This window comes from Salvelinus namaycush, chromosome 39 (genome assembly GCF_016432855.1).
Source record: "Salvelinus namaycush isolate Seneca chromosome 39, SaNama_1.0, whole genome shotgun sequence".
Taxonomy (NCBI): Eukaryota; Metazoa; Chordata; class Actinopteri; order Salmoniformes; family Salmonidae; genus Salvelinus; species Salvelinus namaycush.
Genome location: NC_052345.1, coordinates 14,371,014 through 14,394,283, shown reverse-complemented (window position 1 = coordinate 14,394,283; position 23,270 = coordinate 14,371,014). Strand labels below are relative to the sequence as shown.

Sequence of the window (23,270 nt, the reverse complement as noted above, 5' to 3'; positions counted from 1 at the left end):
AAGTGTTTGACTTGACTATTCTTTGGCACCGCGTGACAAGAGGTATATCCAAGGAATGTCTGGGAAACCAAGACACCATTGCGTGCCTAATCACTCGGCAGGCATTCTGTTATTTCTACTGTTTTCTTTGGTTCTATCATCACAAGTAGAGATGTTCTGCCTCGATTAGGTAAGACAATAACAAAAGGGTGAGTCCTATATGTCTTTGGCCTACGAGCAATTACTTCCAAATGTCAGCTGGAATGCCTTTGTGTCTGGGCTATTATGATAAAGCAAGTATGGAAGGGAGTGGTATACCTCCTTTACAGGAAGTTACACCAGTAAAAAAGATGGACACAGCACAGACTGGGCCAGCACAATTTAGACAGCTGGAGGTGGAAGGACCCTAACAAAATGGGTTTATTTCTAATCTAGGACATCAACAATCTTACATGCTTTTTTGCTATAATTATACACTGCTCAAAAAAATAAAGGGAACACTTAAACAACACAATGAAACTCCAAGTCAATCACACTTCTGTGAAATCAAACTGTCCACTTAGGAAGCAACACTGATTGACAATAAATGTCACATGCTGTTGTGAAAATGGAATAGACAAAAGGTGGAAATTATAGGCAATTAGCAAGACGCCCCCAATAAAGGAGTGATTCTGCAGGTGGTGACCACAGACCACTTATCAGTTCCTATGCTTCCTGGCTGATGTTTTGGTCACTTTTGAATGCTGGCGGTGCTCTCACTCTAGTGGTAACATGAGACGGAGTCTACAACCCACACAAGTGGCTCAGGTAGTGCAGCTCATCCAGGATGGCACATCAATGCGAGCTGTGGCAAGAAGGTTTGCTGTGTCTGTCAGCGTAGTGTCCAGAGCATGGAGGCGCTACCAGGAGACAGGCCAGTACATCAGGAGACGTGGAGGAGGCCGTAGGAGGGCAACAACCCAGCAGCAGGACCGCTACCTCCGCCTTCGTGCAAGGAGTAGCACTGCCAGAGCCCTGCAAAATGACCTCCAGCAGGCCACAAATGTGCATGTGTCAGCATATGGTCTCACAAGGGCTCTGAGGATCTCATCTCGGTACCTAATGGTAGTCAGATTACCTCTGGCGAGCACATGGAGGGCTGTGCGGCCCCACAAAGAAATGCCACCCCACACCATGACTGACCCACCGCCAAACCGGTCATGCTGGAGGATGTTGCAGGCAGCAGAACGTTCTCCACGGCGTCTCCAGACTCTGTCACGTCTGTCACATGTGCTCATGTGCTCAGTGTGAACCTGCTTTCATCTGTGAAGAGCACAGGGCGCCAGTGGCGAATTTGCCAATCCTGGTGTTCTCTGGCAAATGCCAAACGTCCTGCACGGTGTTGGGCTGTAAGCACAACCCCCACCTGTGGACGTCGGGCCCTCATACCACCCTCATGGAGTCTGTTTCTGACCGTTTGAGCAGACACATGCACATTTGTGGCCTGCTGGAGGTCATTTTGCAGGGCTCTGGCAGTGCTCCTCCTTGCACAAAGGCGGAGGTAGCGGTCCTGCTGCTGGGTTGTTGCCCTCCTACGGCCTCCTCCACGTCTCCTGATGTACTGGCCTGTCTCCTGGTAGCGCCTCCATGCTCTGGACACTACGCTGACAGACACAGCAAACCTTCTTGCCACAGCTCGCATTGATGTGCCATCCTGGATGAGCTGCACTACCTGAGCCACTTGTGTGGGTTGTAGACTCCGTCTCATGTTACCACTAGAGTGAGAGCACCGCCAACATTCAAAAGTGACCAAAACATCAGCCAGGAAGCATAGGAACTGAGAAGTGGTCTGTGGTCACCACCTGCAGAATCACTCCTTTATTGGGGGTGTCTTGCTAATTGCCTATAATTTACACCTTTTGTCTATTCCATTTGCACAACAGCATGTGAAATGTATTGTCAATCAGTGTTGCTTCCTAAGTGGACAGTTTGATTTCACAGAAGTGTGATTGACTTGGAGTTACATTGTGTTGTTTAAGTGTTCCCTTTATTTTTTTGAGCAGTGTACTTTTCATTTCCCTTTAATTAATAAACAGTTTCTACAATACACTCTCTTCCACACCCACATCTCAAAATTGAATGAACAACATCTCAAACATACCCCAAATACTCCAGTTACCACACACACACCTCCAGTCTTCCTAGGAAAGAGCCACCTATGCATTCTCATCATCCTTGGAGTGCTTGAAACTGACAGACTGGCTTACAGTTGTTCTATATAAATGAGTTGATATTTTACATTACTGTGAAGTGCACAATGAAAAGAGACATCAGGTCCATGTTAAACCATTATCTCTTGTTTCCTATTTCCATAACAGCATGTCACTTTGGCTGTGGTATCCTGACAACAATTCCAGCATTTAAAAAAAAAAATATATATATATTGACAAGCTTCGTTGACAACATTCTAAATGGATATCATATCTGTATGAATTGAATTAAAATGTTTTCCTGCTTTTAAAGACTATATTATACACAGAAGTTACTTCCTTAACTATTTAGAAAATCTATAGGTTAACAACTCTAATGTTGGTTCCAGTCAATGAGGCTCTCTTTAGTCCAGATAAGAGTGGAGGATGTACGTCATCAAACACTGTCCACTTCAAACCCTTCTTCATCCGTTGTTTAGGTTACGCCATAACGATATCGCTGTCATAATCCTTTTACAACTAGGTCTATATTAAGAACATCAGTAATGATATGGTGCCTTTGTGTTTCAAATGTGTATCTAACTTGCCATTTTTTCCCATGGCATATTTAATGATCGATTCATGTCAATGCAAGTGGAAGTTAGAGTTGGTGGACCTGGGCCTTGGATACAGGTGTTATGACAGGGTTGTAGACTTCTGTAACAACAACCACTATTGAACGTCTGAGTTATACTTTATTGTCTCACATTTCCAGGTGAACGATTAGAATATTGATGGTGCAGAATGGGACGCAGGTATCCATTACGCATGGCGTTTCCATCGTCTTTTTTAATCAATCAAGGGATCTATCTTGGACATTGTTATCAGATATTGCTCTTTGACCATATTGGTTAGATAGACCTTTGTGTATAAAAGACCTGACACAGACAACTGGCAATATCATTCGCACTTGCTGACTTCGTTTTGTATGGACTGTCACCTCTCTTTTAAGGTAATTGCCACTGTCACTTCCATGCAAAAAAAATGTTTTTGTATTCCCTACTTTTAATAATCTGAAGCTATATTGTAAGAAAACTCTTCTTCTGTGTCCAGGCATGGCAATGAGTGGATTGTTGGTGTGCGTCCTCATGGCAGCGCTAGTGGGGGTTGGTTTGACATCACCCGTATCCAAGTCGGATGGCAACACCAAACAGGGTGGGATACTGCCACAGCTACTGGCCAGGAGGGAGGCAGTGTGGAATGCTGCGGAGAACGTCGCTAAGCGGGAGCAAGACACTCAAACGAGCATGGCACGGATGGAGAGGATGGCGCACCTGTCGGAGGACCAGCGCGAGTCCATGTCCAAGCAAATCATGCAGGCCATCTCAGGTACGTGGTGGTGTCGAGTCAAGTGCTTGTGTGTGTGCGAGAGAGAGAGAGAGATGCTAACATCTACCGTGACAAATGTGAAATGTATCGTCGTTTGCTTTAAATGCCCATTGAACTTTTCTGTTTGGTTCATGTAGGTTTGTATTGTCCGCAGAGATGATGAACCAGTGTCCGGGCCGGGACTACCAAGGATGGGTCGACTTTGGACGGCGGGGTGCAGAGTAGAGACGTACCAAAGGCCAACTGAGGAACGTCTGCCTGCACTGGCGTTACTCAGGAATACATCCCTATTTGAAATAGATTGTATATATTTTCATTGGCTTATATCATGAGTTTTGATTTTTATCCAAGTGTCAAAATAAACATGTTTGCAGTATCTATGTCTACGGACATTTCTTGACTTCATTTAGGACATGGGCCGGTTGTAGAATCTACATTAAGTGTTCTTAATGGCTTAATGTGTCCGGGGAAACCGTCCCTTTGAGTAGAAAAAGAACACACATGCATGTGTGGCTGATGGAAATACAATGTACTTTTTAATGTACATGTGGTAGAATTTATACAGACATGCATCTCAGTGATCATAACATAAAATTCAGCAAAGAGTAGTCAATTTCAACATCTGAAATATATGTAGTGCTGTTTGGTTCATTTTCTTCTGTATTCAAATGGTCATAATTGCTATAATTTTCCCTTTTGATCTGCAGTATCCTACGCCTTTTATCTACAATTGATTGTCCAGACACCCGAAGGAGCATCCAAAAAAGCATGCAGTCCATGATCAATTGATTAAAAAAAAAATTCATACAGCTCACTTTCATTATTCCTGATGACATGAATTACATTTGTACCAACAACACTTTAGTTTAAGGTCTGTTAACACAGATCCAGCACAATAGACTAGTGACGAGACCTTTTACAGTCACTTTCTGTTGTCTTTCATACAGCATGGTAGACTACCTGAATGGTTTTGGTGAGATCCGACTAAATGCACAAGTTTACAATGACTGACATAATTGACAGCATTTCGAAGTAAAGCATTTTACAGTGACTTGCAGCAGGTGATGTGTGATGCCATGCAAACGCACAGTACCACGAGTGCTAAATGAGGGCTTTTGGGTAAAGAGCAGATTAGTATACCTCAGTGAATGTCAATAATGTCCCAAACGTTCAGGAAGTTCAGTCAGTGTATCAATCTCTCTACCATTCTGTAACGGGGAGTGATTGAAGTGTGGTTTTACTACAGTAAAGTGAATGTGGTTAATACCCACAAATGCTTTATTTTCTAATAGCAGATAATATGCAGAAGGTCATACTGAATTCCAGTGCATCTTGGGTTTTTTAAGTGTGACAAACTGTGGTCAGTTTGGTGGTTCTTAAATAACGATACCTTGAATCTTTCCCAAAGTAATGAAAAGGTCATGTGATTGTATTTGAGGGTAAAAAAATATATATTAAAAAAGCATAGCAGTGGGGGTCTTTCAAAAAAAATTCTATAATAATAAACACCACGAGAAGCCTTCCCTGTCTTTCATACCGTGTAAAACCATCCGACACCCACGAAACACAGGTATAAAAAAGAAACGCATGTTTTTCTTTGTGATGTTCCTCATCTTTAAATTATATTTAAAAAAAAAAAAAAAAAACTTGCGCGTGTTCAAGCCAGCCGTACCGGTGATCAGGTGACTCTCCTGAGAATGATCATGATGTCACACATTGTCGTGGAGAACTGGTATCTACAATACATGAGTCCATTACAAACAGAAGAGTGACTATACACGTAACAGAAACTCAACGTATGGCTCTATGGTTCTCCTGAGGTTCCATTTTACGATGTATTACTGTGGGCCCCAAACACAAAATGGCGGTACAGTGCATAGTCAGTATATGGATTGAAGTCAATGACCATTAAGGAGGAAGGGGAGAAGAAGTTTTCCCAGTCTTTATCAGACTCTAGGTGGATGTCTGTATTGCCTGATTGCTTCTCTCTCTTCTCCATTCAGTCCACCACGCCTCGGTCTGCCACCTTGTGAAGTCCCAGACTCCTCAGCTTCTCTACCAGGTTGAAGCTGAAAATGTTCCTTCTCCCTTCTTCCTCCATAGTGCATGTTCCTCCACCCCGCTCTTCCTCTACCGTTGTGGGGCGTGTGTGGGCAGTGTGTGGGGTCAGTTGGTGGTAAGGGTAGGGGAGGGTGGAGGCGGAAATGCCCTGCTCCTCCAGCAGCCTCAGGAGTCCCAGTGATAGAGGAGGTGCTGGGGTGGAGGTGGAGTGGTGGCCACCGCCCTGGCTAGGGTCAAAGGTCAGCACACAGTGCTGCTGATTGGAGGAGGAGGGTGATGTGGTACTCAGATGCTCACAGCTCCCACAAGCGGACAGGCTGCGAGAGCAAAGGCTGGAAACACAGCAAAAGAGAAAAATACCAATCAGACACAGGAGTTCTGTTATATGTAATAAATACATAGCTAGAAGCTTAGGAGCATTAGTAACAGTGCAGCATTAGTTAAGAGTGGTTAGTTAGTTTAGTTGCTCCCAGTGATGGATTACGCCTGTAAGGGTGGGTTAGAGGTTGTGTTAGTCAGTTAGTTAGTCAGCCTGAGAACTGAAAAGAGGATTTCTGTTGGTTCATACAGTTTACCTGGAAGAATCTGGAAGGGATCAGGAACTGTTAAGATGAGCACAGGGGCCATGGTGTCCACGTTAGCAAGCCAAGCAAGTGTGTGACATGTTGTTTACGAAGTAGATTCAAGATAATGGACCAAATCCTTAATAGAGAAGCAGGCATTAAGATGTTGGAATGGGAGACCTGAGTGTATTAACGTTTGAGTTATGTGTGTGTGTTATCTTATGTGTGTTATCTTAAATTAGGATTTCGCCCCAATAAACTAATACTAAACCTCAAAGTCATTTAAATAGACAAAAGAACATCCATTTGTTTTTATGCATGGAAAGTTGAAGCATTGTCGTAGCTGCGAGTGCATTCATTCACGTGACTTTGTAGGGGTGTTTAAGGCTCTAGCGTGGGGTACGATCAATAGTTGTACTTCCGGGTTGGGTGGGGTCAGAGTTAGAAGGGGCATGGTTTAGAAAAGTTAGGGGATAAATATGGGATTTTCCGGCATCATTCCCACTCTGTCCATGCCTGTTGGCTCTTACTTTGCCTAGGAAGCCCCCTTTAGAGCTGGAGAAAGTGCTTGGACCAGCGTTTCCTACCACTGAGGGGAGAGACATGGGGTGAGGGGAGACGGATTGAGTAAGGGAGGAGAGAAGGACTGCTATACACACACACAAAGTAGCAAGGTACTTTTGAGGAGAGAAATGGGGCAGCACAGCAAAGCTGCTGTTGTTTTGAGAGTGGTGTAGTCTTTTGTAGTCCTATCGTAAATACCTTTTCACGTCATTACTAATATTGGGCTTTGGTTGAATGAATGAATGAATTAATGATTGAATGAATGAATGAATGCCAAAAGGCAAATTAATGAAAAATAAATGGATTTCACTTTATTTTACAGTCCACTACCTGGGGATAATAGGCAGAATCTATCGCACACACAAAACCGATTAGTGATGGTGCTGGAAGCAAAATCGAAAACTGGAAAAACAGGGAAAAGTCTCTTCACACTTCCATTCAGATGCATATTTATTTTAATAGTAGATTTAGTTCAGTCGACCTTCAACAGTCCACTACCTGGTAATTACTTATGTTTCTTTGGATTCATTTCAAACACCATTTAGTACCAGGTGTCCTATTATTTCGACGTCTTTGACGAACCTTCCAGGAAGAATTCATTGTCACCATAAATACACTCTTAGTAAATACCAGACAAAAAACATGTAACTTTCTGCACTTGACTGTACGCTGCTTTTTGGTTAAATAAATCATGCATAAAATAAAATGTGAAACCGGACTGTAAAATAAAGTGGTGTGTGTGAGGGACTCGCAGATCTTACCTGGTGGAGAAGGAGGGGAGCAGGAGGAAGGGGTGGTGGCGCCGACAGGTGGTGACGGTGTGGGTGGGAAGGGTCTGGGGGAGGTTGGGGCCGGAGGATGGAGGAGTGACTGTGGGTGATGGACACACTTTACACAACTACACAAAAACACACACACAACAACAAATACAGCTACTCACAATGGATGAGGAAAATCCCAGAGCCACCCACCACATGACACAGATGGGAGAATGTACGATACACAACGACAGTATGAGTTGGAATGACACAAACTGTTTAGTAACATCACACCTACCACACAGGTGAACTTAGGGGGAAAAGGACCACAGTAGACATGTTATCCAAATAGAAGGTTCCAGTGTCAATGCCTGATCGTTCTCCCTTACCCAATCTGACGGACCTAAAGAGTTCCGTCGGAGGGAGAAGGGAAAACGATCAGATTTTCACACCAGACTAGAGGGACCAGAGGAATGAGTGTGTACTGTGTGTGAATGTTTTCACTCACAATTGAGACCCTTTCAACCGTATCTACTGAACTCAACTAAACACTACCCTGTGGCCTCTTTTCTTACCCATGGTGCCGTGGGCTCCGGCAGCCAGGCTGTGGGAGAGCTGTGATAGGTCAGGGTCGTCCTCCTCCAGGTCATTGAGGCTGTAGACGTGTTGGAGGTCGATCTCCAGCTCCTGGAAGTCTTTGGTGAGGACCCCCGGGCGAGGGTGCAAGATACCTCCCAGGTTGGGCTTGGCCAGCTGCTGCCAGTGGTGCAGGGTCACTGAGCCTGGGGTGGAGAGGAAGGGCGATATAGTTAACATTGTTGTATGTTGGGAATAACACATTTATTTATTTATGTAATAACCTGTATTTCTCTAATCATGCATATTTTTCATATTGAAAGAAGGAAACAATTGTAAAGAGTGTCTATTTTCAGCTCTAGAGTCTACATTCATAGTTTCACTTGTAATTGAGTCTAGCAACCTTAGGCAAGTTACCGTAAAACTAACAGTTGAGTTACCGCACACCTAACATCTCAGCTAAGAACACACACAGGGTCTCCCCGTCCCTCCTCACCTTCCAGGGGCTTGACAATCTGCAGGCGATCGGGTAGGTAGGAACGCGAGCCCCCCGATCCGGCCGAGGAGTGCAGCGAGCTGCCATTGGAGTAGTTGGTGCTTGTCGACGCCACCGAGCTGGACACCAGGCTGTCGTTGGGTGTAAGGAACCCGCTGGAGCCCAGCTCGCCCACCTCCTCGCCCTCCTCACTGCACCCCTGGCAGGCGGCGGCCAGGGCGCGGAGTTTGCGTTCACGCTCCACCTCAAAGAAGGGGCGCTCTGAGGCATGGCTCTGTTGGCGGTCAGATAAACAGCGGAGGGCGGCCTCAAGGTCCTGGCCTCCAGGCATGCCCGGCATACCCAGACGCTTAGGGCCACTCACACTGAGATCAGAGAGAAATAAAGGCAGGTTAATGATATACTGTACACTGTTGATGCACTAACACTCAGAGTAGAGGAGGTAGAATAGGTTTTGGATACAAATGCACTGCTGTTATTAGTACACATAGACCAGAGAAATGGAAGCTGTATGTTTGAACATGTATGAAGGACAGAAGTCCATTAATATACTATGGAAAAGCATTTCACTGTTAGTCTACGCCTGTTGTCTGCAAAGCATGTGACAAATACAAATGAATCTGATTTGAAAAGTAAATACTCTGTGTCTGATGTCTGTAGACTCTGTATGAGAGTTAATGTAATTCACACATATACCCATAAATACCCATGTACACTACCGGTCAAGTTTTAGAACACCTACTCATTCAAGGTTTTATAAACTTATTTTTACTACTTTCTGCATTGTAGAATAATAGTGAAGACATCAAAACTATAAAATAACACACATGGAATGATGTAGTTAACAAAAAAGTGTTAAACAAATCAAAATATATTTTATATTTGAGATTCTTCAAAGTAGCCACCCTTTGCCTTGATGACAGCTTTGCACACTCTTGGCATTCTCTCAACCAGCTTCACCTGGAATGCTTTCCAACAGTCTTGAAGGAGTTTCCACATATGCTGAGCACATGTTGACTGCTTTTCCTTCACTCTGCGGTCTGACTCATCCCAAACCATCTCAATTTGGTTGAGGTCGGGGGGATTGTGGAGGCCAGGTCATCTGATGCAGCACTCCATCACTCTCCTTCTTGGTAAAATTGCCCTTAAATAGCCTGGAAGTGTGTTGGGTCATTGTCCTGTTGAAAAACAAATGATAGTCCCACTAAGCCCAAACCAGATGGGATGGCGTATCGCTGCAGAATGCTGTGGTTATCACACCCTGATCTGTTTCACCTGTATTTGTGCTTGTCTCCACCCCCCTCCAAGGTGTCGCCCATCTTCCCCATTATCCCCTGTGTATTTACACCTGTGTTCTCTGTGTCTGTTGCCAGTTCGTTTTGTTCATGAAACCTACCAGCGTTTGTTCCCCTACTCTTGCCCGTTTCTTGTTCCTGTTTTCTAGTCCTTCCTGGTTTTGACCCCTGCCTGCCTTTAACCTGTCGTTTGCCTGCCCCTGTTTCAGAAAGAAACTCTGTATCTGGGTCATACCTGAAACGTGATAGTGGTAGCCATGCTGGATGATAGTGATAGTGGTAGCCAAGTGTGACTTGAAAGCACCCCCACACCATAACACCTCCTCCTCCATGCTTTATGGTGACAAATACACAAAGAGATCATCTGTACACCCACACCGCGTCTCACAAAGACACGGCGGTTGGAACCAAAAATCTCCAATTTGGACTCCACTGGTCTAATGTCCATTGCTCGTCTTTCTTGGCCCAAGCAAGTCTCTTCTTCTTATTGGTGTCCTTTAGTAATGGTTTCTTTGCATTAATTTGACCATGAAGGCCTGATTCACACAGTCTCCTCTGAACAGTTGATGTTGAGATGTGTCTGTCACTTGAACTTTGAAGCATTTATTTGGGCTGTAATTTCTGAGGCTGGTAACTCTAATGAACTTATCCTCTGCAGCAGAGGTAACTCTGGGTCTTCCTTTCCTGTGGCGGTCCTCATGAAAGCCAGTTTCATCACAGCTCTTCATGGTTTTTGCGACTGCACTTGAAGAAATATTCAAAGTTCTTGAAATTTTCCGTTTCGACTGACCTTCATGTCTTAAAGTAATGATGGACTGTCGTTTCTCTTTGCTTATTTGAGCTGTTCTTGCCATAATACGGACTTGGTCTTTTATCAAATAGGGCTATCTTCTGTATACCCCACTACCGTATCACGTCAACACTGATTGGCTCAAACACATTAAGAAGGAAAGAAATTCCACAAATTAACTTTTAAGAAGGCACACCTGTTATTTGAAATGCATTCCAGGTGACTACCTCATGAAGCTGGTTAATAGAACGCCAAGAGTGTGCAAAGCTGTCATCAAGGCAAAGGGTGGCTATTTGAAGAATCTCAAATATAAAATATATTTTGACTTGTTTAACACATTTTTTGGTTACTACATGATTCCATATGTGTTACTTAATAGTTTTGGTGTCTTCACTATTATTCTACAATGTTGAAAATACTAAAAAGAAAAGAAAAACCCTTGAATGAGTAGGTGTTCTAAAACTTTTGACCGGTAGTGTATATTTACACACTGTTGCCAGTCTCACCTGTTGTCCTCAGTGTGTGCCACCTCTGCCAGCCTCGATACGGCACTAGGGGGCTTGTCCTCCAAGGTGAGGCTGGCGCTGTCTGAGCCGTAGTAGCTGGTACGGGGGGTGGAGGCACGGCTGGAGCGCAGCGACACAGGGCTGGAGCCGGGCACCTGGCTGGGGGAGTGGCACCACGAACGCAGCCTCGAAGCTTGGTTCACCACCTTCACAGTCTCAAACACGCGCCACGGGTGGTTCCTTTGGCAACCATAGATAAACAACATAGATTAGGGGTGGTGAAAAAGTGCCCCGTAGTAAGTCTAACATATATATGTTTATGTCAGTGTATTTCTGCTTGAATATTAGATCTTCTTTAGTGTAATTCTGGAAACATTTTAAACATTGTATTTGACTTACTCTATATTTTTCATGAACAGATTTACTTTGTTATGTCTTTGTTCAATCAAACATACTTGGTAACACTTCACCTCTGGCACATAAGTGACTTACCGGTGTTGTCATTCAACTGAGCTTAACAGGTTGGAAAAAGCGCACTGTCACCGGTGTTTTATGTTTTCACAGTGACATCATCACTCACTTGTACTCGGAGGGTGCGGGGACGTCCAGGCCCTTGCGGAAGGTGCCCTCAATCTCTGCTGCCAGGGAGTCCATGGGGAACACGGCTGATAGGGCGCTGTAGCGCTGCACCGTGCTGTTGGGCAGGCTCTTGTTGCGCAGGTTCTTAATGTCCTCTCTGGCCTCCCGTAGCATGTCCTCACACTCCGAGTACTTATCCTGCAGGTAGTTTAGCTGCAGCCAGGGAGTGCCAGAGGTCAGTTAAATACACACTGCTACTGCGGTTATGTACAAGCTTGCCTTGAGGGACAGATCTAGGATCAGCTTAGCCTCCCCAAATCCTTGCATTAACAATAATTAACAAAACCGACCTTGGATCACTGTTAAAGCAACTTTATCCTACAAGTTATAGATCGCTCACTGGAGGGTAATAAGTTGTGGATTGTGGGGAGAGTGTTGAGGGCGTGTCTTACCTCTGATTTGAGCTGTGATTGGCTCTCCCGCGAGGCACTCAGGTGCTGGGTCAGCTCTTCATTGTCAGTGGTGAGCTAGAGGAACAGAGTGGAGAGTTAATACCATGATCGTATCAGTGATACTGTATACCAACTTAATACTGTAGATACCAACTTAAGTGCACATGTAAATATTTAATGTCCTCCATTATAGAAGCATTCGGTGTGGGTGAGTCTTGAGTTTTTTGTCCTTGTGGAACCTCAAGGCATGAGAGGAGTGCCATGTCAACTCTGTGTGTGTGTGTCCGCGCACTGCATGCTTGTGTGTGTGTGTGGGTATGTATTTAGGTGTGTGTATGCGTTTGCCTGGTTGTGTCTGTGATCACTCACCCCTTTGCAGCGTGCCTGCAGGTCGACTATTTGTGCGAGCAGGGAGCTGATCTCCTCCTGCTGCCTGAGAGTGTCCTCCACCTTACGGGCCAACTCATCAGACATGTCCACCACCTGCTTATTCACAGAGGCTGGGAGGGGTAGAACAAAAAGATTGAGGGAGAGAAGACGATAGAGAGAGAAAAAGAGGAGGGAGAGAGACAGAGAGGGTTAGTATGAATACACAGTACAAACACATACTGTTTTCACTGTATTCACCCACTCACCAATTACCTCTCCCCTCAGGAACACAGTAATACCGTATACATTAACAAATATGTATAATATTACACTGTAGTACATTATAGTATACTCACTGAGTTCCTCCACACACACCATCATCAGCTCCTGCTCTTGTTCCTCATAGTTAGCGGTCTCTGACGTCAGTTCATTGGCCTGTGGAGTGACAACATCAATGGCATTAGCATGAACAAGTTTCCAATCCACTTCAATGACTTCAGATATTTCGAAGTAGTCAGTGTTCCACACCTCACAGCGTAGTTTGAGGTTCTCCTCCTCCAGACCTTTGAGTTTCTGCTGTATGAAGTCATAATTGACAAAGCTACTGAGGGAGTTAGATGACTCGTTCCTCTTCATTCTGAAAACCAGGAGAGGGAGAAGGCGGTCAGAATTTAACTCTTACGTTTACCTGCCAAAGTTGTGTTGATATGCCTGAGGGGGTGTACGATGTGCATGTGTACTCTGCAGTGTATGTGTGTGTATGTGTACTCTGCAGTGTATGTGTGTGCGTGTGTGTGTATGTGCTCACAGTGCGTGTGAGTCGGAAGCGTTCTCGATCTCCTCTGTGCTGGCGTACAAGTGGAGCAGGTCGTCTCTCATGGAGAGCTCATGTCGCAGCTGGGCTATCTGGTGAATGGGAAACAGGAAGTAGGAACCAGGGTAAGAGTACTGAACTAGGATCTATCATGTACATTGGTCCCCATTCCTGGTCTGGGCGAGAGTTTTCGGGTGTGCAGGATTTTGATCCTGCCTAACATTAATGCAATGATTCAAGTGATACAAGGTCTAAATCAAAGTTGAACCAGCTGTGTTAATGCCGGGCTGGAACAAAAGACTACATACACTGTAAGTTTCATATTCCAGGACCAAAATGAGTGTGTATTTTCTCTCGCTAAATGCTATGCTCCAGTACTACTGTATTCTGTCTGTAATAGGTGAGATATATCAAAGTAGGGCTACAGTGATGGTCTCATACCTCTTCCTTAGCGATCTCCAGCTGTTCGTCCATTAACTCATTCCGTGCCGTTAGATCCCGATTCTGCTTGAGCAGTGATTGGCCGATCCGGGCCGCCAACTCGAGGTCCCGCTCTTTCTGCAAGACGAAAAAAACGGTTTGATGTTCTTCATTCTGTGATGTAGTTACAGTCTAGTTTCTAGCAGAATACTTGTTTACCATTCTAGCAACATGCTTATGGCTGATGACTATCGTGACTTACTCAAAATGTATAATATACCCAGTTACACATTATTAAATTCGATTCAATACAACTTCATTCGTCCCCGGGGGCGATTAAGGGTTTACGTATGAAAACAATCCCGTTATGTTTACTTACCTCTTCCAGTAGGTGGGTGACAGCCTCGATGTCATGGTACGTCTTAGTGACCTGACCCACTCTCTCTGAACACAGCACTGTAGGGGGGAGATGGGAATGGAGGGAGAAAATTAAAAAAACCTGGTTAATATATAGTTCACTGAAAAGTAGGAGAGGCCATTGGACAGTGAATTATTCGGACATTATAGAGACAGTAACTTTCTGGTTAGAAACTTAATTGATCACGGGAGCTAAGATCATTTCTGGCGTACACTGACCACACAATTCAGTTAATTTGAACCACGATATCGGGAAATAAAACTTTTGACAGGTAAAAGCTAACTGCCCAGTGGATCAGGTCATTATTGTCCCGCAACTATGTCCTCTCTAATCCCCTCTCTTTCTGTGAATGACTCATGGTCAAAAACAGTTGAAAGGAAACAGACCGGGGCGCTGACCACAACATTACCACGTAGCCAGTCAGTCAGAGCTTATCCTCTTAGCCTGATCCTCATTACAGGGATAAGACCCATCTCTCTCTTCCCCTCTGATATAAATATACCTCAGCACAAGCTGCTGTAGAACACTGTAATGAGAACAGTTAACCCCCAGTAGGAAGTTAGGCTGGTTATCTATGGCCGTGATTATAGAGAGGTCTGGTTATCGACAGGTCCGCTTTTTTACTGGTTTGTGAATGGACACTGCGACCCTGTTCAGGACTGATGGGTGGGTGAATAGTGGTCATCCTGTTTGGAAGCCGAGTCATCGTGGAGTTACAGTTGATGATTCGTTCGTCATAGTAACCATTCTGGTGACCTAACGAAGTGGGACCCATGGTTTCAGTGCAAGGCCTCATCTCCATATAATCCAAAATAGCTCTACATAATTTATGATTACATCATTAGCCTAGTTAATTCCATGTAATACTAAATGATGACAAGGGAGATAATAAATCATAATTTGTGGCAGAAACTGCACCCAGGTTAAAGTTTCTGCCTGTCTGTGGCAGCCCTGATGACATCATCGTCAAATCATCAAATCCTTTGCGTCAAATCCCTTGAGTAGCAGTGCCTACAGATTACAGCTGTACTGTATTTGTGTAATGGAATATTATAATTCATCCAATTTGATTTAGCCATTGTGTAAGAGTCATCTACAGCCAGAGATTTTCTAGAAAAGTCTGTTCGTTTTCTGGGTCTGTGCCAGCATCTATGCCAGTGTCGCAGTACACTGACAGAAAAGGTGCCAGCCAGCCAACACGCAGCCTGTTCAGACAAAGAACCAAATGGAGGCTGAAAAGAAAGACATTCTCCAGCTGAAATAGGTCGCTTCTTAGCAACTATATATCTGTGTGTCAAAGCAGGGTGCCCCTTTTATCTGCAAGTTAAACCCTTGACAGGGTACAATCCTTTCTGATTTACATTGCAAAGAATCAATCTAGAATATTCTGAGGTAGAATGAATAATCTGCCGTATTCTTATTTCATATACTCAGTATTATACTATAGTAGTATCACTATTATACACTCGGTGGCCAGATTATTTGGTACACCCATCTAGTACTGAGTCGGACCCCCCTTTGCCTCCAGAACAGCCTGAATTCTTTGGAGCATTGACATGTTGCTCAATTGGTATCAACGGACCTAACGTGCACCAGGAAAACCTTCCCCCCACCATTACACCACCAGCCTGTACCCAGGCAGGATGAGGTCATGGTCTCTGACTCTGCCATCAGCATGACACAACAGGAACCCGGATTCGTCAGAACAGGCAATGTTATCCACTCCTCAATTGTCCAGTGTTGGTGATCATGTGCCCACTGAAGCCACTTCTTCTTGTTTTTACCTGATAGGAGTGGAACCCGATGTGGTCGTCTGCTGCAATAGCCCATCCCCGACAAGGACCAACGAGTTGTGTGTTCCAAGATACTGGAACCGGCGCGCCTGGCACTGACGATCATACCATGCTCAAAGTGGCTTAGGTCACTCGTTTTGCCCATTCTAACATTCAATCGAACAGTAACTGAATGTCTCGATGCCTGCTTTATATAGCAAGCCACGGCCACGTGACTCACTGTCTGTAGGAGAGAACCATTTCGTGAATGGGGAGGTGAACCTAATAAACTGGCCACTGAGTGTATATTATACTGTAACCCAGCATATGGAATATTGCTAGAGGTACTGAGTGAAGACAATTAACTAGGATGTGAATCTAGGGCATCATCATGATACCTGCCACATTGAAGGACCATAACAAAACAGCATGATTGGGATCAGCTTGTCATTTCATCAATTTAGGGTATGAATTGAAAATTCAATGGACAATTACCCAATTCAAACATGAGGGGTTGTTATTTCACGTTGAATTCACGTTAGTTGACAACTTAACCAAAGGCAAATCAAAACTAGATGTTGCACTGACGTCTGTGCCCAGTGGGTAGCCAGTACCTCCATGTTTTTGACCTTCATAGTGAGTCCTAAAAGTCCACAAACCTTTTCCAGCCAGTCTGTCTGCTGCAGCCCAAAGTCAATGACACTCAAAAGGCACAGAGACAATACACCACAGAAAACACTGCTGCTGCTGACGGAGAACACACAAACTGCTGCTAAGAACACACACCGTGGCACAGACACCTTCACACTCTATGGGGAGAACTGCAAGCTCAGTATACCTGGCAGCCCGTGTTCACTGGAGGTAAGTTATACATTTGGCATATGTGACTTCGATAACTCAAAAGTAGAGACAAAGATCAGGCTTTCGGATATTCATATACACACATGCAGCCCGTCAATAACCTAACCATGTGTTACTGTATGTGAATGAAATCACAGCTGAACGAACCATTCATACAACAAAGAATCCATGCATAAGCACCTTCCCAGCCATACCATCACTCCCCTTGACTGTAAGCTACACAGACTCTACAGTATGTTTACAGCACAGCAACACTGCCAACAAGATAGGTTTATGGCTGCAGAATCACCCTGGTCGCCTGCAACTCCCTTCTTTCCCCCCTCTCTCTCTCAACCTCCTCCATTGCTCCCTCGATCCTTGCTCCTCTCTCAATCACTCTCTTCTCTCTGTCCGTCTCTCATCCTCCCTTTACTCCCTCACCTTGCATCAGTTCCCTGCACAGACTCTCTTTACTGTGTTGCTTTCCTCCCTCCTCCACCTCCTCTTCTTCCTCCTCCTGGCTCCCGTGGCCACTCTCCTTCTCTTCCTCCTCCTCCTCGGAAGCAGAGGAACTCCACACCTCCATGGTGACCGGACAGAAGCCCTCTTCCATCCCTCCTTCTGTTATATTGCTCTTTTTATTCTTGTTCTTCTGTTCCCTGCTTCAGCTCTACGCCCATCCCAATAAACCGATGCTCTGTTGCGTGTCCAACACAGTATCTTCCTCTGTGTGTCCCTGTGACTGTGTGGGTGCGTGTTACGTGTGTGTGAGAAGAGACTGAGCTGTCCTTAGTGTTAATATGTAATCCCTCTGACTGGGAGGTCCATCTGTCCTTACCCTCCTGTTTATATCGACCTGGCCACACTGGACTACGGGACAGCGCAAAAAGAGGAGGATGGGTATCGGAGGTAGCTTGAGACCAGAACGACGCATGAAAGCTAAAATAGATCATACCTAACTTTGCCTAAGAACTATACATATAGAAATGCAAGGCTTTAATATAAAACACAATACGAATTATAATCTGGTTTAGCAACAGAATGCACTTAGTCCCTGCACCCCCGTGAGGCAGAGCGAGATGGTACGTTCCTGCTAAGGCCATGACTGTTGTCTCCCTGCACACATAATATTGGTGCAGACTGAGCCACACCCCCTTCTAGAGGGAGAGGAATGCAACACTGACACTGTACACACAGACTGAGATTGTAAATCGACTGTTGATGTTTGTGTGGAGAGAGGGGAGGTGTCTGAGAGGGAAAGTGATATATGAATTGATGTCAAGCTGGGTTTTCAGCAGGGCCTCTCGATTTACTCTTTAGTGTATTAGCACTGCACAATCCTCACATGCACAGTAAAATAATGTTAACACAATAGTTCCTCAATTCTCAATGCAAATACACTTGATGAATGTACACACATGAACTGTGAACGTACAAACTGGAGAGATGCCCATTGTTTTCATGTTTTCCAATTAATGGTCTGTATTGACGGAGTTCAAATAAAGTTATCCCAAAGTACAAAAGCTGCTTATTTCACATCAACTGATACGTGTCAAAACAATATATCAGATATATGCCAGGTATGCTTTATTGACATATAGCAACTCAGTATAGAGAAAAACACACCCCTGAAGTCTAGCCTTCATCACCACCATCATCATCACTTCATCCACCCAGTGCCCTCCCTGTTGCTACCCTGGCACGCAAGTGTCCTCTCCAAATCAAATATTAACCTCCCCTTCATAAATGTTTCACCCGCAGACGGCTTCTTTCTGGTTGAGTACGCCACGCAAGGGGCGGCTGGGACACAACTTTCACCGTCTCCCCCTTCTCTTTTCCTTCCTCTCTATACACCCCCCTATCCCGTTTCATCCCTCTATCCACGTCGCGTTCCTACCAGGGTTGTTTACTGAATGCCCCAACACAACGCTTTAGCCAGCCAGGACAAAACGGAGGCTGCCAGCTCCCTAAAAATACCAGCCCATCCAATACAATTAGACTTCCTTAGCCTTCCAAACCTAACTGATTAATTCAGTTAACAGAAACAGGTCGCTGCTACAATAGGATTTGTTGAGTCACAGTATTAGAAAGACAGTGGAAAGTTAGATTAAGCTAGGGCCAAGATGGCTAAAGAAAGCTACAGTACAGAATATACAGTGTCAGGCCCTTTGTCTCCAATAAAAAGTGCAGCAACACAAAGCTCATTAAAACCTGTGTAGTAGTAAAGTTGGGTTACATTTCCCTCACATCATCTATCTCAAACCTGACGTTTTTGCAAAGGCATGACGTAAGATACCATAAGCACTAAGCAGTCATAATTAGCTGACTAATTTGACACAGTCATGACTATGCCAACCTAGCCATTGTTTTGTTTTTTCATCGAATATTTAAAACATACAATATACTTGCAGTGAAGCCGCTCAACAACTACATCACATTAGTCAATTAACAGACTCCCATCCAGAGCGACACACAGAAGCAACCAGGGTCAACGCCCTGCTCAAGGGCACGTCGACAGATCTCCCACAAGGTCAAAAACGGGGACCTGAACCAGCGATCCGTCAGCCACCGGCCCTTTAAGACCCCCCCCCCACAGTTCCCCAAGTGCTGCCCCTCAACCATCCGAGACCCCCCACACAGTCCACCCCAGCCTAGCCATTGTTAGTGTGCATAAGAATAGCACTGCAAGCAACTTGACAATGTTATATTGACATAAAATGATGTCAGTTATCATGACTTATGTAATATCATGCTAATAACAGTGGAAGGATCAAGTAAAGTGTTACCAAGAGCTGCTACACTAATTCAAGGGCAAATCCGTTCTGCCTCCGCAGATATGGACAAAAACATAAGTTCCTAATCAATATTGACACAAGAAATCACTTTGCACTGATATCACCATCCTTGCAATCAGCCAATGGAAAGAACACACCCTTAGAGGTCAATGGCCAAATAGTTTTATGGGCGCCTACGGTTTCCGTGGAAACACAGTCAGAGCAAAACAACACCGTGAGCTCCATATCACTGATCAGATAAAGAGCGATTGATCCAGTGTAAAGTACACCATGAAGTGATCACATAGCTAGATACGCTTTGATCAACAACGACATATGAAGAGTGGAATCAGTCACGTTCTGCCTTTTGAAGTGGTCAGGCGTCCAGCGCAACGGCAAAACACAAAGGGTGCATCTGAAATGCCACCCTACTCCCTGTCTAGTGCCCTACTTTTGAACAGAGCCCGGGTCAAAAGTAGTGCACTACATAGGGAATAGGATGCCATTTCAGACGCACCCAGAGACTGGGTTGTTTATCATAGGGGTTAGCTCCCTTTCAGGTGTGTCTATTTACTTCCATGGGCATCCACCCATATCCCTGCCAGTTATGTTAAGACTGTAAGCTGAACCGGTATTTCAAGCAACAGAGCCAGACACAAAGGACTACTTACTAATACGTCTGTAACTGGAATGAAGTTGAATCGTTTAAACGGGTGACAGAGACGGAGAGAGAGCCTTTGAGGCGGAAAAAAGAAGTCTGGAGACAGAAGGTGCATGAAAGAGCAGGACATAACAGAGAAAGGGAGTAGAGAAACATACTGAATTGCTATAAAGGAGACAGCTAGAGGAGGGTAGAAAGTGAGAGAAGCAGTGAATGGGTCAACCCACAGATGGAACAGAGAGCAAAAACAGGAGGGAGGATTTAGATCAGAACAGGTGTGCACCAAGGTAGATTGCCAGAAGAAGGAAAACCAAATAAGAGATGTACAGAAGTTTAGGGCTAAGAAGCTAATGTCAACACGGGACCAGGCATAAGGAACAGCTGTGTGCCGGCTGACTGGCTGTGTACCTGTCTGACCTGTGCTCTGCAAAGAAGACGGAGTGAAAGGGGGGTACAGCCTATCCTGCCTTATGAAGGAGTAAGCCATACAATCCTATGGGACATCGCGACTCTGGCACTGACTGTACCCCCAGTCCAAAGCAGCTTGAATGAAAGGAGTACAGCCTATCGTGCCTTATGGGGGATTATTCTCACTATCTTATTGAAATCTGGCAACCCTAGTATCCCTAGCACTGTAACCCCAGTTACGATCACCTTGAATGAAAGGAGAGTAGTCTATCCTGCCTTTTGGGGGATTATTCTCACTATCTTATTGGAATCTGGCAACCCTAGTATCCCTGGCACTGTACCACCAGTTACGATCGGCTTGAGTAAAGGAGAGTACAGTCTATCCTGTCTTACATTCAATCCTATGGGAACCAACATGGCAACGTACCCCTAGTCACGATCGGCTTAAGCGTAGGGCCGGGACAAAAGCAGTCTCGCGATACTCGTTAGTATCTTGGCAAGGAAACAAAACACAGAGCGGATTTAACTTTTTTAGGAAAACAGTCCTAATGTTGGAAACAAACATCATTATGTTGTCATCCAGAGTCACATGTATTTATTTTCCAAGCTATAGCACAATATTTTACATACAGCTGGTTTTTAAATATTGCAATACTGGTATCGTCCCAGCTCTACTTTAGTGAAAGGACGGTATAGCCTATCCTGCCTAATGGGGGAGTTAGCCATGCAATCCTATGGAAACCTGGCAACCCTAGTAGTACACTGATGAGGTCAGAAGTTGAACATGTTCAACACTAAGGTTAACACCAATTCAGACTTCTGGGCCAATGTGAAATGAATGTCAACACGTGAAATCCGGTCGCTGTGCCCAACTCAAGCTCTGTATGCTTTCCTAATAACATAGACCGCATCAGATACAAGAAAATGCCATCTTTGATGATATCATAATGTCAGAAAAGACTGGCATATCGTCTGTTTAGCCAGCGCCCACTTGTTTTGTTTTGCGAATGCATGGCAACGTATATTTGTATTTATTCAACCTTTATGTCACCAGGCTGTCCCACTGAGGTAAAACAAACAAACAGAGGAGACCTGGCCAAAATGTTCAGCCAATCTTAAACGGCCGTCTATATTTGAGACCTTCCGACTTGCTTTCGCATTAATTTACCTCTTCAGGATGTCTCTCTAAAAATTACACCAAAGGCCACAAATACAATGTTTACACAGCAAACCCAATCTCTGAGCTTTCAACCTGTCACCTTTCTGACACCTGTCTGCTCTAGACTATGCTCACAAAGATATCTTTCAAATATGCACTACTGATGGGTTGCTAAGACGACCAAGTCGTACACAGTGACGAGAGTACGGTCAGTGTCGCCACGACGTCTGAAGAGCAGTGAGTGCTCGGGGCCAAGCCCTTTGTAAAAGGCTACTGTTAAAGTCAGTTCTGAACTGGAGGTGCAGAAGGAAACTGATTATAGCTAAGAGGCTAATCGGTTTATTGGCATTTGGCATCTGTGGCCCCAAGCATCAAGGGAAGGGGTGTGGCTACAGGATATGACACCTCCCCTAAAGTCACCAGAGGGAGGAGGGGAGGAGCTTCTGTTAGCTCCTCTACTAAACAGACCATACATACATGTGTGTACTACTGTACTGTACTGATAAATGGAGATTCTGATATTATAGTGTCCCGTTAAGGTGATTATGACAAGTGGAGTAGCATTGTAATAGTCAGTAGCATGATCATGTTCAGTGTTGGGTTTGGGTAAACTCAGTGTTTGTTATGTTAGATTGAGGGATACAGTATGCAGGCTTCCATGTACCGAATCAATTGTTTCTCAATAGAATCAGACAATCTTGTGACTATAATCAATTTCACCCATATCTGTCTGTAGCTCATATTTTAGCATTTACCTTTATAACATTACCCCCATTACAATCACAATATTGTTGAAAAAACATTCACAAATCTCATTCGATTTGTTTTTCCACATCTACGTAGGAGAGTCAAGCGAAAACACTTTGTTGAAAGGACAATTGAAACAGATATCATCTTCAGCCAGACCTTAACTCGGGATTCTGCGTCAGACCGATTTAGAGTTCAAGATAAACTGGCAGGAGTTTACCATGGTCATTATATACGGTCCTTCCTGTTGGCAACGTGCCGCCAACCAAACCCTTTGGACCCATACCACCCCATCTAACTCCAATCATTTAGTCACCACTACTGTGCGATTCTATTATGAGTGTGTCTTCAAGTGTGACTTAAACACACCAGGATAAATTGGTACAATATCAGATATATTATTGCAGGACATATTGCTACATTCACAATCAATGTCGTCTCTTGTGGACACTGCTAATGCATACACTGTGTGTTAAGATATCTTATTTCTTCCAATCGTATTTGTCTTACAGGCAAGGAGTCAGACCACAAGCTCTTTAGATCCACACCATATGGATGACCTGATAATGGCAAAAGAGAGAGAGATTATCCCATCAATGTTATACTATAAAGCCTAGTGATTAAAGGATATGTGTAATCTGTGTACAAGTTTCCATTGACCAATTCCAAAGCATATGTGAGGGGTCAATTCACAGTAGGACTTTAAGATGGA

The 23,270-nt window shown here is 44.4% G+C and overlaps 2 protein-coding genes across 6 annotated transcripts in view; one reads left to right on the top strand and one right to left on the bottom strand.

The window, feature by feature from the left end:
- The first annotated feature begins 3,268 nt into the window (after positions 1–3,268).
- Positions 3,269–3,761, top strand: LOC120032607 (cholecystokinin-like). The gene is made up of 2 exons (XM_038978770.1): positions 3,269–3,536; positions 3,691–3,761. The coding sequence occupies exons 1-2, from the start codon at positions 3,269–3,271 to the stop codon at positions 3,759–3,761; spliced, it is 339 nt and encodes a 112-aa protein (XP_038834698.1).
- Positions 3,762–4,044: 283 nt separating this feature from the next.
- Positions 4,045–23,270, bottom strand: part of LOC120032514 (trafficking kinesin-binding protein 1-like) — a 40,266-nt gene continuing 21,040 nt past the window's right edge. Inside the window, exons 1-14 of one of the 5 annotated variants that reach the window (XM_038978641.1) lie at positions 17,251–17,614; positions 14,159–14,235; positions 13,801–13,917; positions 13,354–13,451; positions 13,074–13,182; positions 12,902–12,980; positions 12,546–12,676; positions 12,177–12,251; positions 11,726–11,937; positions 11,146–11,385; positions 8,555–8,919; positions 8,058–8,264; positions 7,486–7,594; positions 4,045–5,929 (exon numbers count right to left, since the gene is read on the bottom strand). In XM_038978641.1, coding sequence (XP_038834569.1) covers positions 5,536–5,929; positions 7,486–7,594; positions 8,058–8,264; positions 8,555–8,919; positions 11,146–11,385; positions 11,726–11,937; positions 12,177–12,251; positions 12,546–12,676; positions 12,902–12,980; positions 13,074–13,182; positions 13,354–13,451; positions 13,801–13,917; positions 14,159–14,235; positions 17,251–17,422 — 2,385 coding nt within the window. In that variant the 5' untranslated portion in view covers positions 17,423–17,614 and the 3' untranslated portion in view covers positions 4,045–5,535. Of the gene's footprint in view, positions 5,930–6,172; positions 6,341–7,485; positions 7,623–8,057; positions 8,265–8,554; positions 8,920–11,145; positions 11,386–11,725; positions 11,938–12,176; positions 12,252–12,545; positions 12,677–12,901; positions 12,981–13,073; positions 13,183–13,353; positions 13,452–13,800; positions 13,918–14,158; positions 14,236–17,250; positions 17,615–23,270 lie in introns of those variants that run through there. The other 4 variants (XM_038978642.1, XM_038978640.1, XM_038978643.1 and 1 more) reach the window with 4 other exon arrangements.

Excerpts from the sequence above, each read along its gene's own strand:
- LOC120032607 (XM_038978770.1), top strand. The coding sequence starts at position 3,269 with ATGAGTGGATTGTTGGTGTGCGTCCTCATGGCAGCGCTAGTGGGGGTT. Across the intron at positions 3,537-3,690 it reads AATCATGCAGGCCATCTCAG|AGATGATGAACCAGTGTCCG; the intron begins GTACGTGGTGGT and ends TATTGTCCGCAG.